Below are 16,444 nucleotides of genomic sequence, written 5' to 3' on the forward strand. Positions count from 1 at the left end.
TCCCAGCCCTTCTATCCTCCCCTTCTTCTCCATTTCTCTTAGTTGTGTGTGTTTGTGTGCACACATGTGAGCCAGCCTTGGTTCGTGTGTAAAGGTAAGGACAGTTTTTGGGAGTCAGCTCTCTCCTTCCTCCATGTGGGTTTCTGGGATTAGGCTCAAGTCATCCGGGTTAGTAGCAAGAACCTTTACCCACTGAGCCATCTCCCTGGCTCTCATTGACTAATATTTGTTTTGTTTGTTTTTGAGACATGGTATTTTTTTTAAAGATTTATTTATTGTGTATGCCTGCATGCCAGAAGAGGGCACCAGATCTCATTGCAGATGGCTGTGAGCCACCATGTGGTTGCTGGGAATTGAACTCAGGTCCTCTGGAAGAGCAGTCAGTGCTCTTAACCTCTGAGCCATCTCTCCAGCCCCTAAATTACTAACATTAACTCTCAGATCATACATTACACTCCACACAGTAGCGTGTGTGTTGCAGAATGACAACAGGAAAGTGAAGAGACCACAGAGTTGAGAGGACTTATTGAAGCAGAGAGCTACTGCCGATACCGAGAAGTGGTCAGACATCAGTCCACCCAGCTGAGAGCTGGGGAAAGCCAAAGCAGCAGCCACCTAGGTCCTGAGGTTTAGCACCATCGAGGACCGCTGAGGAAGCACAGAACCAAGCGGTAGACTGATGGAAATCTCAGTGGGTTCTTTGATTGAACCATGTAAAACAGGGGGGCCATGCTGAGCAAAGCCACGGGAACTGCCGGAAGTTCTCGTAATGCACAGCCGATGATCAGATGACAGGTCCGGGGGCCACCACCGTCACAGTGTTAAGGTGTCCCTTTTATGTGATTCAGGTGAGAGCGCTACATCCTGCACCGGTCTGGTATGTTTGAAAAGGTCTCAGCGTTGCTTTTCTGGGATGATTTTAGCACAGACACATGCCTAGGTATTGCCCATCTATTCTGGTAACTGAGAGGGCCAGCAAACATCGTGACAGCCTGCCCTAAGAACTCAGTTAAGAACTGGGCCTCCGTTCATGCTTTTTGAAACTGAGCAAGCAGTTTCTGAGTCAGCCACAAGCAAAGGGCAGTCAATCTCTGACACCCCTAACAGCAAGGAGGAGGAGGTCAGGTCTGAACCAGCTCTTCCTGTCCCCCCCCCCTCCCCCCAGTGCACAATAGGCCAGCCAGTTTCCACAATAAGCTCAAGGTGATATCCAAATAAGGACAAATAAGGACAAAGCCTGGGCCTTGGCCAGGCCTGCCCCCAAATAAAAAAGCTGTAGCCTTAACCAGCCCCTGACTCGCCCTGGCCAATTAGAACATGCTAATATGGTTGCCACTTGCTGGAGCCATTCATATCTAAATTATCGCCTTAGGACCGCCCCTTGAGCTGTGCTTAAAAGAGCCTTCCAGCTTCTCTCAGGGTCACCACCAGTTTGCCTCTGTGTGGATGGTGGTCCTTGTGGGATTGCTGCAGGCCCCTGACAGTAAGTACATTTGAATTACATAAATGGTGATGTAGCAGTCTATGCTGGACAATGGGTGGCATCTACATATAAGGTGCAGAGTCAGTACAGGGCTTGCTTTGCTTTGTTTCTCCCAAGTGTGGTCTTCATGTATTTAGTTACTATATCTGTGGTTCCCATGGGACGGTGATTTAGCTGTCATTTTGTAAATTGTGCCTTATGTAAATTCCTTCTTATCCTGTGACATACTTTCAACTTTTATCCCCCCCCCCCTTCATCTCCTTCATCTCATGGCCAGCATGACCGTGCCTCCTTTGGTTGCCTCTGCCCATCAGAGCTCATATTTTTACATAACTCTGTTTCATTTATAGGAATGAATCGCTAGCATCAATAGCTCAGTAACTGGCTAACAGCCGAACACCTGTCCTCTCCCCAGCCAGACACCACTGAGGTTCCATCCCTCTCCTTTATCCAGATCTGCCCACCAGTGTTCAGCTTTCAGCATGGCTACCCCGTTCTCATCCCACCCACACGGCTCTGTAGAATCTCAGGGTGAAACTAACACTGTCTGAACCGAAATTCAAGCCTCCCCTAAGTTGTCCAGAAGTGATAGATTGCACCCACTAGTGGTTCTTGTCTAAGACAAAGCCAAGAGACTGCTTGGGCTTGCCGTGTCTCCTTCCCTGTTGAGCACTTTTCTCTTCCCAAACATAACTGGTATTTCTGGTTGCTGTTGGTTTTGAGACAAGATCCTGTAGAACCCAGGCTGGACTTAACTCTTGATTGATTGCCCTGCGGCCATCTCCTGAGTGTTGGCGTGTACCAGCAGCCCAGCTTTAATGACTGTTTTGTTTGTTTTCTTTTGGTTTGGTCTGGTTTGGTTTTTGAGACAAGATTTTTCTGTGAAATGGTCCTGGCTGTCCTGGAACTCTCTCTATAGACCAGGGTGGCCTTGAATTCACAGAAATCCACATCCCTTTGCTTCCTGAGTGCTGGGATTAAAAGCGTGCAGTCCTGTCCCAGCGAGACAGCAGAGTAGTGTGGCTTTATCATGCAGAATGGCATGCAGCTGAAAACTTACAGATTGTTCATTTCTGAAAATGTTCTCTTGTGCCCAAGTTGAGAACCCCAGAGAGACCACAGGAATCCAGTCAAATTCAGAACACAAAGGAAGGTTTATTTCTTTGTCCCAATCAGCGGACACAGACCGAGAGCCCAGACCCTGGAGGGAAGAAATAAAAGGACAAAAGACAAGAGGAAAAGGAAAAAAGACAGCAAGTCTGTATTCTGATCAAGCTGCAAATTTTATTTTTTCTCAGGAGCATTATATGGCAAAGGGGTAGAGGGTTGGTAGGTTGCTGTGCAATCGTTCTAACTGGAATGTCAAGTCCTAGCTGACAGAAAGAGATAAGGAAATACTGAGGGTCTGTGATTGTTCACTAGCAGGGGAATGCTAATTACTTCTGGGGCCTGGGACCTGACCTGCAGTCTGCTTAACTCACAGGAAGAGATAAGAAGGCACTGGGTTATTCTCCTGGGCCTGGAACTTGCCCTACAGAGGGTTCTGAACAGCTTACTTAACTTGTGAACTAAGATGGCTTGACTATAACTAAGTGCAGATCTTTGCTCCCGACATTTTTTTTAGCATACTAGCTAGCTAGGAGCAGTCCCCAATGCGACACAGCGCAGTAGGGAGAGCTCTTATTATTCATTTGGGATTGACATATACAGACAAAAACTGACAATCAGATTTACTCAGGGTCAAGGGGTTTTTGCTAGATACAGGATGTGGACTACTTCTGCACACCCTCTTTCCCCTGTAAGCAGCTACTTCTCCTTTTGTGCATGTCCTCCTCCCCTAGCAGTTACTCCTGCTTCTATCTAGACCACAAAGCTGGTGTCAGCAAGTGGCTAGCTGCTAGGAACATTTTGTGGTTTACACTTTTGCAGAGGTTTCTGTTTTCAACTAGCTCTTGATGTTTTAAAGGTTCTTGAAACCAATGCCTTAACCAGCTCCTGATCAAACAAAGTTTCTTAAAAATTTCCTTACAGTTCATGTGATGTTTGCAGACAGATCTACCAGCAGCAACACTGCAGATGAAGAGGGGCTACTATCCATCCTAAAACAGCAAGGGAGAGCATTAAAAATGGTTTTTATATCTTGTGATATTTTGTTGTACCCTGGAGTCCAATCACTGAGAAGGAGTCATCCCAAGAGACCACCCTCACACCACAGTTGATGTAAAAGCATGAGGATTTAATTAATTCTGTTGCAACAGGGTCTTTCAGCATTCGAGAAGCCAGAAAGACCCCAAATAGCTGGTACGGGCTACTTTTAAACCAAAAAAGCCAGAGAAACAAGGAGGGGAGTGTGGGGGTTGTTCTTTAACTATTGTGATTGGCTTATTCAAAGGGTATTACCAATAATTGGCTGGAGAGCAGTTGCCAGATCAGGTGAGATAAGGGGAAACTTCTGAGGGTTACTTTGCCCCTTTCCCAGGGACTGAGTCAAAACATCTGTGGACATCTGTGGGTTATCTTGTCCCAATTCCAGGAACGGAGCTCTATGTGGAAAACACTCACAGGACTCAGGGAGATGGAAAGTTCTCAACATTTCAGTACGTGCATGTATAGTTGTTAGGTCCTTGGTTNGGGGGGGGGGGGGGGGGGGGGGGGGGGGGGGGGGGGCACTAAGGCACTGAGGCTGAGAGGGCTCAGAAATGGCCTCAGAATTGTCTTAAAGTTCTACAATTTTTGTTACGTTTTGGAATTTTGTTTGTTGTTGAGACAGAGCCATCTTCTATAACCCAAACTAACTAACCTATAACCCAACTAACCAAACTAGTAGTTATCCCCCTGCCTCAGCCTCCCAAGCACTGAGTGAAGGCCTCCTAGAATCCCCCTGACCCTCTTTACCAGGAGAAATCCAACCAAGCAAAACTTTCCATTCTGGAATAGCCCCAGGCATCTATCCAACTGGAAGTTCTAATAAAGACCACAAAAATTCCTTGTCCCGATTCCCCTCTCATCCTCCTATAAAACCCGGGCCTTCCCAGCACCACAGCACACAGTCCCCACCCGCTCAGAGGGACAGTTCTCTTCACTGTCCAGTAGAGGGCAGTCTGCCTGTGTGGCGTAAGCCTCCTCTCTTGTTTTCATGCCACCTCAATCAATCACAATCTAATACAAAGTATGTCTTGTATTTTTAATATGTTAATGTGAGACCTTGAAAGGACACAAGAACCCTAAGTATACAGAACCAGAATCAACTGAACAAGGAATCACACAAACAGAAGCATGGTATGAAATATCAGGCAGGAGCTGACTCTGCTACTGGATTCTTGGCTCTGGCTACCATGGTGGCTCCTGTGACAGGGGACTGGTAGAGTCTAAGCCCTTTGGCTGCAGTTGTAGCATCAGCACACAGCTAGAATCTTCCAGGTGTATTTCCTAAAAAGGGAAGGAAAAGTCCCCAGCAAAGCAGCCAGGTGAAGCAGCTCCTAGCTGGGACTTCCCCTGACTGAAACAGCAGTAGCCGAGCAACCACCAAGGACTTCCGGAGCACAGTGTGACTGCCCACTCTTCTCCTTCATGAGTGGGTCAGTCAACAGAGACCCTCAATAGGGGAGTGAGTTCTAATGTCAATGGGTAACTAGGCAGTCTTCATGAAATGTGTTTTAGAGGAGATTACAGCGAAAGTTACTAATTGCAAGAAAACAGATGTCTTTAGCAATTAGTCAGGAAAGAAACTGCTAGTAATACTAGAAGATTAATAAATTAGAATTAATTGGTTCTTGGTCTGAGAACTTAAGAGATAGCAGAAAGTTTTGCACACTATCTCAAGGTAAAACTCAAATACTGACTGCCATACTCTACAACCTCCATTATCAGAGCTCATCAATTAACCCATTGTATTTGTCCACTGTCTCCTGTACCTCCAGGTGTATACTGAAGCCTCATGCCTCTCCTCTGGTGGCGCCAGTTTCCCATAACAGAGACAGTGCCTAACCCAGAGGTCACGCATCTCTGTCTCCTAAAGGTTAACTCAGTTCACATCTGTCGTTTATCAAAGATGGCCAGGACACTACTCTCAATTTGCAGGGAGAAGCTCTGGCCTTGTAAATAGAACAGCCAGTTGTAAAATGGGATGACCTAAGCTGATGGAGGCTTCCCAAGCATCCGTGAAAATAGCTCACCTAAATGACTGAGCCTTGATCTCCTAGACTTATAACTATGTTTCTTTATTTCTACATTCTTATTTTTGGAATCTACATTTTTATTTTCTTATTCTTGGACTCTTCAGTGCCCTGTGGTGAACCAGTATATGGTGGGTGGGACATGGGAGAGAGAGAGAGAAAGAGAGAGAGAGAGAGAGAGAGAGAGAGAGAGAGAGAGAGAGAGAGAGGCAGAATGAACCATGGACTGTGGAGAGAGGCAGACCTGAAGAGGTGAGGGCAGAAAGGAATGAGCTGCTCACCATCCAGGCCATGGTAACATCTGGGCCTGGGCTGCTATCTGGGTCCAAGGCCCTGCTGCATCCTTTGTCTGTGTTGATGTCTGTGGCTCTTATTATCACTGAATGCTTGAGGATGCCGAGGCCTGAGCCACCACATGTGCCATGTTGTTGCCTGAGGGCCATGCCACTGAAGGGACCACCCCAATCTGAGTGGCCTGCACTGTCACTTGGGGCCATGGAGGCATCCAGGCCCAGGCTGCAGCTGAGGCCATGTCTGAATCCATGGCCTTATTGAAGCTGGGATCCATGTTGATATCTAAGGCACCTGTTATCGTCAAGGGTCATGCAAATGCCCAGGGTGGTGGGCCATCACCTGGGGCCAGGCTGGTGTGTGAGGAACACCCTGCTGCTTGGGCGATACTGATCTGGGGAGCCTGTGCTGCCACCAGGGGCCATGGTGACATGTCGATGTCCATAGCCCATGGTGCCACCAAAAGCCACAAGGATGCATGGCTTTTGGGCCACCACCTGTGTCCATGTTGTGATCAGAGGAACATGTACTTGTTTGGGCCATGCTAATCTAGGTAGCCTGCACTACCACCCAGGGCCAGGGTCATGTCTGGGTTCATGGGCTTATCACTGTCAGGGTCTGTACTGATGTCCCTGACTCCTGTGTTACAATCGAAGGCCATGCCACTGCCATGTCTGGGCTCTACCTAGAGTCATGTTGGAGTCTAGAGATCATGCTACTGATGGGCCCATTCCAATCTATCACCCAGGCCATGGTGAAAACTGGGCCCAAGATGCTGCTGCTGGCCATGTCGGGGTCTGTGTTGATGTCCACTGCCTATGTTTGAACCATGTGTCAAACCATGTGTGAAGTACAAGGGCCATACTGAGCTGGCCCCACCCCTCACCGGCCTGGGGAGAAGTGGTCCTGCCCTGTCGTTGACCCCACCTCTCAAAGGAGCCCTGACTTCTGCACTTGGGAAAGCTGGCCCCACCCCTCACCTAAGGGGGCAGGGTTCCAGCAGCCCAGACTGACCAACTCAGCTATCACCCAGACCCACATCCAGGGTTTAGAGTTGGAACCCCCAACATCCACCCCCACCTATGACCTGCTGGAGTTACAAGAAGGGATTAGCCCTATGGAACCATAGCTGCAGGATCTCCATGACTCAGGGCAACAGCAGAATATCAGGGAGAGGGTATGGTGAGGTTTCAGCATTGATGGGATGCCAGAAGCCAGAACCTGACCAACAGCACTCTATACAATGGACGTTTGCAAGTGAAGCTGTGTGGACAAAAGGGTCTACTGCCTGACACACTGCAGCCCCCAGTGCGGCTAAGACCAGGGAGAGGCAGGAAGGATGCAGTATTGAAGTGGTTTTTTTTGCTTTTTTCTTTTTGCTTGTTGGGTTTTTTTTGTTTATTTGTTTTAATTATTATTCTTATTTGTATTTACTTATTTTTACTTTTAGTTTTTTAAGTTTTCCTTGGGGAGGATGTTACAAGGGTGAAGAATGGACACAGAGGAACTGGAAAATGAGTGGATTGGGGGTGCATGATGTGAAATTCTCATGAATCAATAAACATCATGTTTAAAATTTAAAAAAAATGCTGGGGGAGGGGGAGGGAAAGGGGAGGTGGCGGTGGGGAAGAGACAGAAATCTTTAATAAATAAATAAATACATTTAAAAAAAATGCTATGTGCTCTCTAGCTCTCCCAACTCCAATCCTACATAAGAAAAGGGAAGGAAATTACCGGTGAGGCCTAGGAGATTGCTGAGTTGGTGAAGTGTGTGTGCATCAAGCATGAAGGCCTGATTTTGATATCTAGAATCCATGTAAAAAAATGGGGAGGTACCCTACATCTGTAATCCCAATTCTGGGAAGGCAGAGACAGACAGACGTCTAGGGCCTCGCTGACAGCCAGCCTAGCCTAATGAGCAAAGTCCAGGCCAGTGAGAGGCTGAGCCTTTATAATGAGAGGATTCTAAGCAGAGTACATTTAAACCACACACACACACACACACACACACACACACACACAGTGTGCATACATACCAAACAACCACACATAAGTGCACTCATATGCATACTACAAATCCTTACAAGATTTTGTAAAGCTAAAAAGAACCTAAAAGCTTCCATAGAAGGAAAATAGAGGTTACCCAAAACAGACGTGGGACCTTAATTGCCATCTATCTCATTTTTAGGAGAGAAAAGTGTATGAGAAGATACTGAAGCAACGTCTCCAAAGGTACCTAGTAAGTCTGTTCTTTCCTGATGCTGAGGCTTGAACCTAGAACCTCATACCTGCTAGAGAAGTACTCTGCCACTGAGCAGCAACCCCAGTCCAAAAAGTACTTTTTACATGTATATGGATGTTTTGACTGCACATATATAGTGCCACCCATATGAGTGCCTGGGACGCTCCTAAATATCCTCAGAGCAGCCTGATCTAGATAACTCTTCACAGGCATGCTTAGAGGCTGGTCCCATAGCTGATTCTAGAACCTGTCAGCTTGACATTATTGACCGTCAGTTACTTAGGGATACATTCTGGAGGGAATTGAATGTGAAACTAGTAAAAAGGATCCAACCTAGGAAATACAATGCAGCAAGCTTTAACACTAATGGATCCACAAGAGGATGCCAGAGGTTTGGGTGATGCCTAGAGAATAAGATTTAGATACTGGATGACAGCCACAGGCATATACAATAGCATATCTTTCATTTTGACAAGGAGGTAATTAGAAATATCAAGGAAATAGGGTTTCAGTAAGAACATGATATTTGAGATACATAAATTAAAATCCAATATGGTTTTTGAACTGCTAGGAGGTAAGCAAAGCTTTGACTTGACCTACACTCTTGAAGCGATTCTCCTGTAGTGGCAAGGATTTTGTTTGCCTTTCTCATTGTAAAGATGTAGCATTGGTGCAATGCTAGAAAAAATGACAGAACAAATTAGAGGTCCAGGAACAGACACTTTGTATAACCAGAGAGATGCCGGAGACCAGTGAGAATGTTGTTTAATCAATGGATTTGGATCTATTTGTTGTCAAATGGTAGAGGAAAAATAAAGCAGGGTCCCCATCTGATGTGGGATTCCCCTCTGAATGTTGTGAATATGTTTTATTATCTTTGGTTAACATAGAAGCTGCTTTGACCTGTGGCAGGGCAGAATAGAGCAAGTGGGAAAACTAAACTGAATGCTGGGAGAAAGTAGGCAGAGTCAGAGAAACGCCATGTAGCCACGGAAGGAGAAAGACATGAGCCACCAGCCGGAATCTTACCTGTAAACCATGAGCCTCATGGTAAAATACAAAGTAATAGGAATGGGTTAATTTAGGATGTAAGAACTAGCTAGAAATATGCTTAAGCTAATAGGCTGAGCAGTGTTTAAATTAATACAGTTTCTGTGTGATTATTTCGGGTCTGGGTGGCTGGGAAACAAGCAAGCAGCCTCCTTCTACACCCTACCACATACAGTTCTATGAAACTAGAACTAAGTTGAAACTCTCAGGGCTATGGGGATGGCTCAGTAGGGAAAAGCATTCACCACACAAGCCTGAAAAGCTGTGTTAAGGTCCCCAGAAACTCGTGGTAGCATGTATCTGTAATCCCAGCATTCCAACCTCCAGATAGCAGGCACAAACAGGAGACTCTGAGCTCTTTGTGTGTGCCATGTCATATACATACACACACACATGTCCCTAAACAGAGGTGATTAGCCTGCAACAGGCCAGGGGTAAACTTCATGAAATACATATTCTGTTTTCTCAGTATCACTGGGAACCCACAGACAGTGGGTTTCTCTGTTACTTGCCACAGTCTAGCTCCAGCGGGTTCAGGTCCCAAAGAGGAGGTGTGGAGTCAGTGAAGGGCGGGAGGAGAGTGACATGATCTGAGGGTGAATCAGGATGGCTACCACTTCGTTGATAAAAGGCTACACCTTTTATATGCTATAACTGTGCAGTAGTTTAGCCACAAGCAAGACTGAAAGCAGTTTTAATGGTTCAGGGTCAAAAGTGGCCATTAACTTCATCACAGCATCTTAGACTATCTAAATGACTAGTGTGCCCCAAGGTTCAGTAACTCCACCAGGTGCCTCTTACATCGGTGGAATTTCTTCATTCCTTTGTGTCTTAGTCTTACTGTGTGGGCCTGTTCCCCTCAGATGCTCCCAAAAGGGAAGATCCTGATATCTTGCTCTTTTCCCATTATACTGAACTATTCTGATTTCACTATCCTTATTACCTGAACTCTTGCCTGTAATGACCACATCCTTTGGATCTGTATTATACACTTGCCATCATTGGCATCAGGTGTGTCCAGTTAGTAAATCTTTAACTCCCATAACACATAGTGAGGATCATTAGAAACGAAAGCGAAAGCATGCTGGGGGAGTGCCACGGCAATACTGAAAGTTGGCACTTTGTCAAGCAGCAAAGGTCGCCATGCCGTCCACGCCAGCTACTCCCCGAGTTCAGCTGTCAGGTCATCTCAAATAGACCACTCTTACAGCACCTGACAGAGATTAAAGTGGTCTGTTTTCAAGCAGTTATGATATGAATCAAAGACTAGGGTGGAAGGAACCTTAACCCCTAACCTGCTTCAGTTGGGAGGACTGAGGTTGTCTGGGGATAGCCCACGTAAGAGGATTTGTGGGTGTCTGTTACCCCAGTCTCTCTTTATGTTCTTTTCCTTCCTTCTTCCCGCCACTCCATTGTTAATACACAAATTATTTATTCATTTCTGCTCATTGATACACTCTAAAAAAAAACCAACAAAACCAACAAAACATTCCTTCAGCTGTGTTGGTTTGTATTTGAGACAGGCTCTTACCACATAGACCAGGCTAGCCTCCAACTAAGATCATCCTGCCTCAGCCTCTGGGAGTACAGGTGTGCCCTTTTATGTTTGGTCTTACAGTATTTTACCCGTGTTATTTACACAAAAATTTATTTACAATTTGAAATAGAATTTGTTTAGGAGCATCACATGATCAAAAGCAAAATGACCACACACCGAAATTATCTTCTCTGAAAATGAAACAAGAAGTGGATCTTATGCAGTGTGATGGAGGAAGACATCCGACCTCAACCACTGGACTTCACAAGTGAGCACCCAGGCATGAGCACATGGATACACCACACACACACACACACACACACACACACACACACACACCCCAGAAGGGGAAAACAGGTAAATGACGGTAGACCAAAGACTAATCATATCAATTAACACATTAAATATTTCTGGAGTGAAAAGGAAGACCAAAATATATTCCATTATGCTTGTATTTTTAACACAGTGACATAAAGCCATGTACACAAATAATGGGGAACAGACCACTGAAGTCTATGAACCAGAAGCAAACATTATTCCAGACCCTGCAGAGCAAAATGTAGCTTATCAGTTAATTAGGGCCCCAATCAGAGTTTGGGTTTCTGATATGACGGCAATGTGGAGGAGTTTTGAGCTTCTTTTTAAAGTGAAAACTAAGTATCAGACATGGAAGTAGACAGAAGTTTCTGTTCCACCTGATCCCACAGCCATTCACTCCCAAAGAAACACATAGAGCTTCATATTAATTACAAACTGTTTTGTCTATTAGGTCAGGCTTATTATTAACTAGCTTTTACAACTTAACCCATAATTTTTGCCTATGTTTAGCCATGTGGTTTGGTATCTTTTCTCATAAGGCATTCTCATTTTGTTTAATCTGCATCTGGCTGGTGACTGTGTCTCTGTCTTTCTTCTTCCCAGAATTTTCCTGGTCTGGTCACCCTGTCTACATTTCCTGCCTGACTACTAACTGATTGGCATTTTATTAAATCAATATGAGTGACAAATCTTTATAGTGTATAAGGGTATTATCCCATAACATATGGAACAAAAGGATTTCTTTATAATCTTGAGATTAAGCATAGAATCAGGTTTACATTTTAAAATTAGCAATTTCTGCTTATGACGTGTTGGCTTAAGGTTTAACATGCAGCTGTCCTGACACAGCTGTGAAGTATATAAGACAGTGCAAGGAAGAAGATAAAGTAGAGGCAGTAGTTAACGGTTAAGGAAATGAGAAGATAGAAGCAACCATTAAATGTCAACCTTGGTCCACAGCAGTTGTAAGGCAAGGATAACCTCTTTAAAGCTAACAATTGGTTGCAGACAAAGCTGGTGGCTGCAAGGCAAAAACCCATTGTTCAAAGTTAATATTTTCCTGCTGACAGACCTGCAGGCTGTCAGCTCTCATCTCTCTAGGCTTACAATTTTATGTTCCTGGGTTCTTCCTATAAGGTGAGCAGCTTACATTACGGGCTCAGATTCTGGTGGAATCACAGTTACTGGAGCCCCCAGAAAGGGAAGGATGGTCAGAAGAGGTGGGCTTCCCCTCTGTCCTTACTTTAGCTGTAGGTACCTGGCTGGGAGCAGTGACCTCAAAACCAGTCACAGGGACACTTTGCCACTGTTTCTGGAAGCCAGGGTGACAGAAGGAAGGACTCAGGACTCCAAGCCTGGATCCCCAACAGGGTGGACAGCGTTGTCAGGCCCTAGGCCATGGAATTGGAAAACTTGTGTCCCAGGCTCTGGTGTTTCCAGGGTGTTGCTCTTTCTCCTTTTAACAACTAAATGAATGCTACGGGCAATGGTAGCTGCTCCTCTAGTTAGGAAGTAAGCAGATGGTGGGGACTGGAGGTGGCATTCAATGTATCATTCAAGAAATCCTGGCATTCCAGAGACAGTCCCATACCCTGGCTAAGTCAGACCACCTCAGTCTGAACACTGCTTCTACCACTTTTTAGATGTAACCTTAACAACCTCCCCAAACCTCATTTTTCCCTATTCCAAACGAGAATGACAGTAGGATCTACACGACATTGTTGTCAGGGATAACTGGAGCCTTCATATAGCTTTTGGCAACAAGTATTATTTTTCATTATGGGTGAAACAGCAGCCATGGACCTGGAATCCTGTATGAAGGGCAAAGGCCCAGCTGATGGCAGCCAGAGAGGCTCTCTGCCTTCAGCTCCCACTCTAGTGGGAAATTTGAGGGAGAGTCTGGGCTTTCCAGTTGAGTGATTCCTTTGTGAGGCAGGGGTCACAGGGACAATACCAGCCTTTGGGACCCATTGTTGTCCTCTGAGCTAAGAGAGAGGTATTCTCTGCAGCCCTCCACTGCAGGCAAATGAGCAAGTTCAGGGGCCAAATAGACCTCAGATAAACAAGCCCTGCCCTCTGGTCTTGTAAGGATCACAAGGAGCTCTCAGTGGTAAGGTGATGCCCAACTCACCAACATTATTGTCCCCAGGTTACAGATAAGGAAGTTGAAGTAGAGAGAATGGACTTTTTGATGTCCCATATGGAGAGGGGACAGGTCTCTCAATTTGTTATCAGCCATCTAGAGCAGGTTTATGCACAACACCCAGACGCTGAGCACCAGAGCAGGGAGAACAGGGGACGAATCCGGTGGTGATGACTGGTTTTTCTCTCTCTAGATGGGCTTCATCTTATCCAAGGTAAATGGAGCAGAAGTCCTTGCCTCATCTTGTCTCCTCCCCAGGCAGGGTACCAGCAGTCTCAACAGGGACCAGGACAGTCCATGGCCTTCCACAGCTGTGACTTCTGCTTGACCCTGTGGGTATGGGATGGGAGGGGAGCTGGGAGGAAGGTGTTCTCCCTATCTGGTGGATGTTAGAGAGTATGACCCCTGACCAAGGGCACAAGGACACAGAGATGTGTGGGGTGAGTTGTCACCTGTTGTTTTCAGGACCTTTAGCAATGTCTCAATGGCCCCCCACCTGAAACCAAAGCTCAGGTTTAACCAGGGCCGTGAAATCATCCTTCTACGTCCACAGCGCCCTCTGTTCCCAGTGAAGATGAGAAACTACACTGGATTCCTCTGTTTTATAGAGAAAAAAAAAAGCCAGTATTTGTTTAGTACATGGGATGCAGGATGGTCACATGGGCACAGGTTAGCTGTGTGTACTGTAGCAAGATTCGTCATTCCTCAATTTCCTCCTGAAAATAAGGATACTACACCTATCTTGTGATTGGTACCAAGGAGTGAATGCGTGCACATTGGCTACTGCATTTAACTTGGGAAGTGTCTACCATGGTCCAGATCTCACTGAACTTTTCCTGTTTCTTCAGATCTTCTACTCATCCCAGGTATCTGCTACACCCAGAACCCAGTGTTGCTTGTAGGAACACCAAGATGGAAGATGACAAAGGCCATCCAGGAACTGGGAGAGGGAGGAGAATAGAGTGGCGGTATTTGGGAATATGTGGATAACCCTGGGTGAAAAGAAAGTCCCAATTGCTATACAGTATGGGATCCTTAAGGGTGGTTTAGAGCAGGGTACATCTGTGGTTTTCTTTCCTCCAGAGTCCCTTATGGGCAGGGAGGCAGGTGTTAAGCAGTGAAGACCATCTTCCTAGGTCCCCACCCTGAGCCAGGTCTACCATCTGTGATGAGCAGAACGACCCAGCTATGCCTGTGTACACAGCCTGCAGCCTGAGACTTTTTTCCTCTTAGAGCCAGGGAGGGGCAACCACCAGCTTTGCTTACTTCCCTAATGAAAAGTTCCTAAGCGAAAACTTCCATGAGGTGGATTTAGGCAAAGAGAAGCCTCAACCTGGAGACCTCTTCTTGTTTGAGTTGCTGACTCCTAAGGCCCAGTACTTTGGGGCCCACGTGGGTGTTTACTGCGGCCATGACGAGATCATACACTTTATGGGTGAGCAAAACCACATTTGTCCAAGTCACAGATGTGCTGTCCTGGGGTGAAAACTGTGAAGAAATTGTAGGTCTCTGAAAAGGGGAGGGGCAGCCAGGGAGTGGGACTTCAGTTTGAGGAAAGCCAGCTCTGATTTGTACTGGGCCTGCTATCTCCACAGCTAAGAGTCTAATGGAAACGTTCGTGGAAGACTGTGAGGGTGTGGTGTACAAAGAGGGCCTCCATCAGCTAAAGCGCTCACGAAAGCTCTTGCGTGTACTTCGCAAACGTGGTGGCGTTGACATTAAGTTGCTGGAGCGCCGTGTATATGAAGCTATGAACCGAGATCCTCCTCACTATAATATTAAGAATAACAACTGCGTGCACTTTGCCCTGAAGCTGCTGGGCATGTACTCAGTAAGCTCCTCTGTTCTAGTTGTACATCCCCATGCCAGTCCCTGGGTCCTCCTTTCTGAGTTCCCCCCATTTCCAACCAGCCCACAAATTCTGATATTGGGGTTTTGAGAACCCTAGTTCCACAAATCAGGAAAGCCATTGGGAAGTCTTCCAGTCTCAAAGCCTTACTGGGGGTTCCAACCATTCAGCCCCAGGCCCAAAACTCTAGCCCAAAGAGATGTAACCCACGCATCAGCCTAGCTTAGGGCTTTCTCTCCATCCAGACCAGTTCCTTCCTTGCTTCCTTCTCTCTCTCTCTCCCTGCCTCCCTCTCTCCCTCCCTTGGGTCTTGGGAACTAAGCTCCAGGAATCACGAAGCCCCTGAGACCCGGAGGTTAGACTAGGCCCTAACTCGGTCCGTTAATTCTTCTTTTCCTCCTAGAAATAAATGGACAAGGACTCAACCATGGATTAACGTGACTGTGGGCCCTCCTGAGCAGGCCAGAAGAGGCTTCAGAAAGAATCATTAAAGTATTTTCTAAAACCTAATCAGGATGTTAGCTGTTCTCTCTGCTCCATGTGGAACTGCTCTGCTCCCAGAATGCCCTTGTGCTTGCTTCCGGGGTCAGCCTGCCCTTAAAATCCACTTCTTCCAGGAGTCTGCTAAGCTTTCCCCTTTGTAGGCAGGTGGCCCCCAGAGGGATTTAGAATGTGTGAAAATGGAGATTGGAAAGGTACCGTCCTTAATTCTCCAAGGTCAGTGTTTCATCTGGTGCCTGCGGTGTCGCCTTTTTCAGGTTAACTCACCATTTCTTCACGGCGTGGGTGGGCGGACTATGGGAGGTCAGGTAACCAAGTCTGCTGGCAGGAGGTACATAGCCCTTCAAAGGCTGTGCTGTCATCGCCCAGCAGCCTAGCTCACTGTCAGGAGCGTGGCAGGCACTGTTCCACCTCCTAAAGTCCGCTCACCACAACCCATGCACTTAGCGGTTGGCGCAGGTGCCTTTAAGAATCTCAGAGCGCGGCCCACATTGCTGAATCTGCATGCAGCCTCTTCTGTGTAGATTATGTCTCCATGGAGTTTGGCCTGCGCCCCCTGCCTTGGCCATAGCCCAGCTCTGTCGCTTCCTCGGCCTACAGCGCAGACCCATTTTGGCCGCCAAGAAGAGGGAGGCTGTCACCGGGGAGCCAGAATACGGCCACGACCCGGCAAGCAGGAATCTTCTCTGATTATAAGGGGTGAGCTAGGAAAGCCCCGTCCTGGGACGCGACTGACAGTGGCACCATGGACAGCGCCCAGGAGCCTGCAGGCCACCTCTCCTTAAGCAACACAGGGGACCCAAGGCTGGTGGGGGAGGGGTCAAAGAACAGCTGAAGGCTCCTGGTGTGTCTCTT

General features: G+C 46.7%; 1 protein-coding gene across 10 annotated transcripts; it reads left to right on the top strand.

Annotated features, from left to right (window-relative positions):
- The first annotated feature begins 1,430 nt into the window (after positions 1-1,430).
- Positions 1,431-15,617, top strand: LOC126508735 (uncharacterized). 10 transcript variants are annotated; one of them, XM_050154143.1, is made up of 8 exons: positions 1,432-1,483; positions 8,138-8,181; positions 10,909-11,046; positions 12,167-12,233; positions 13,433-13,571; positions 13,967-14,105; positions 14,473-14,674; positions 14,835-15,481. In XM_050154143.1, the coding sequence occupies exons 5-8, from the start codon at positions 13,537-13,539 to the stop codon at positions 15,176-15,178; spliced, it is 720 nt and encodes a 239-aa protein (XP_050010100.1). In that variant the 5' UTR covers positions 1,432-1,483; positions 8,138-8,181; positions 10,909-11,046; positions 12,167-12,233; positions 13,433-13,536; the 3' UTR covers positions 15,179-15,481. The 10 variants fall into 10 exon arrangements, with proteins under 10 accessions (XP_050010104.1, XP_050010102.1, XP_050010100.1 ...); XM_050154141.1 differs by having other exon boundaries at positions 13,433-13,453; XM_050154146.1 differs by having other exon boundaries at positions 13,433-13,453; positions 14,088-14,105.
- Positions 15,618-16,444: the final 827 nt, after the last annotated feature.

This window comes from Alexandromys fortis, unplaced genomic scaffold (genome assembly GCF_014885135.2).
Source record: "Alexandromys fortis isolate MF-2015 unplaced genomic scaffold, M_Fortis_MF-2015_v1.1 scaffold_86, whole genome shotgun sequence".
NCBI lineage: Eukaryota > Metazoa > Chordata > Mammalia > Rodentia > Cricetidae > Alexandromys > Alexandromys fortis.

Excerpts from the sequence above, each read along its gene's own strand:
- LOC126508735 (XM_050154140.1), top strand. The coding sequence starts at position 12,037 with ATGTCAACCTTGGTCCACAGCAGTTGTAAGGCAAGGATAACCTCTTTA. Across the intron at positions 13,454-13,966 it reads TGGGCTTCATCTTATCCAAG|GATACTACACCTATCTTGTG; the intron begins GTAAATGGAGCA and ends CCTGAAAATAAG. Across the intron at positions 14,675-14,834 it reads CGAGATCATACACTTTATGG|CTAAGAGTCTAATGGAAACG; the intron begins GTGAGCAAAACC and ends CTATCTCCACAG.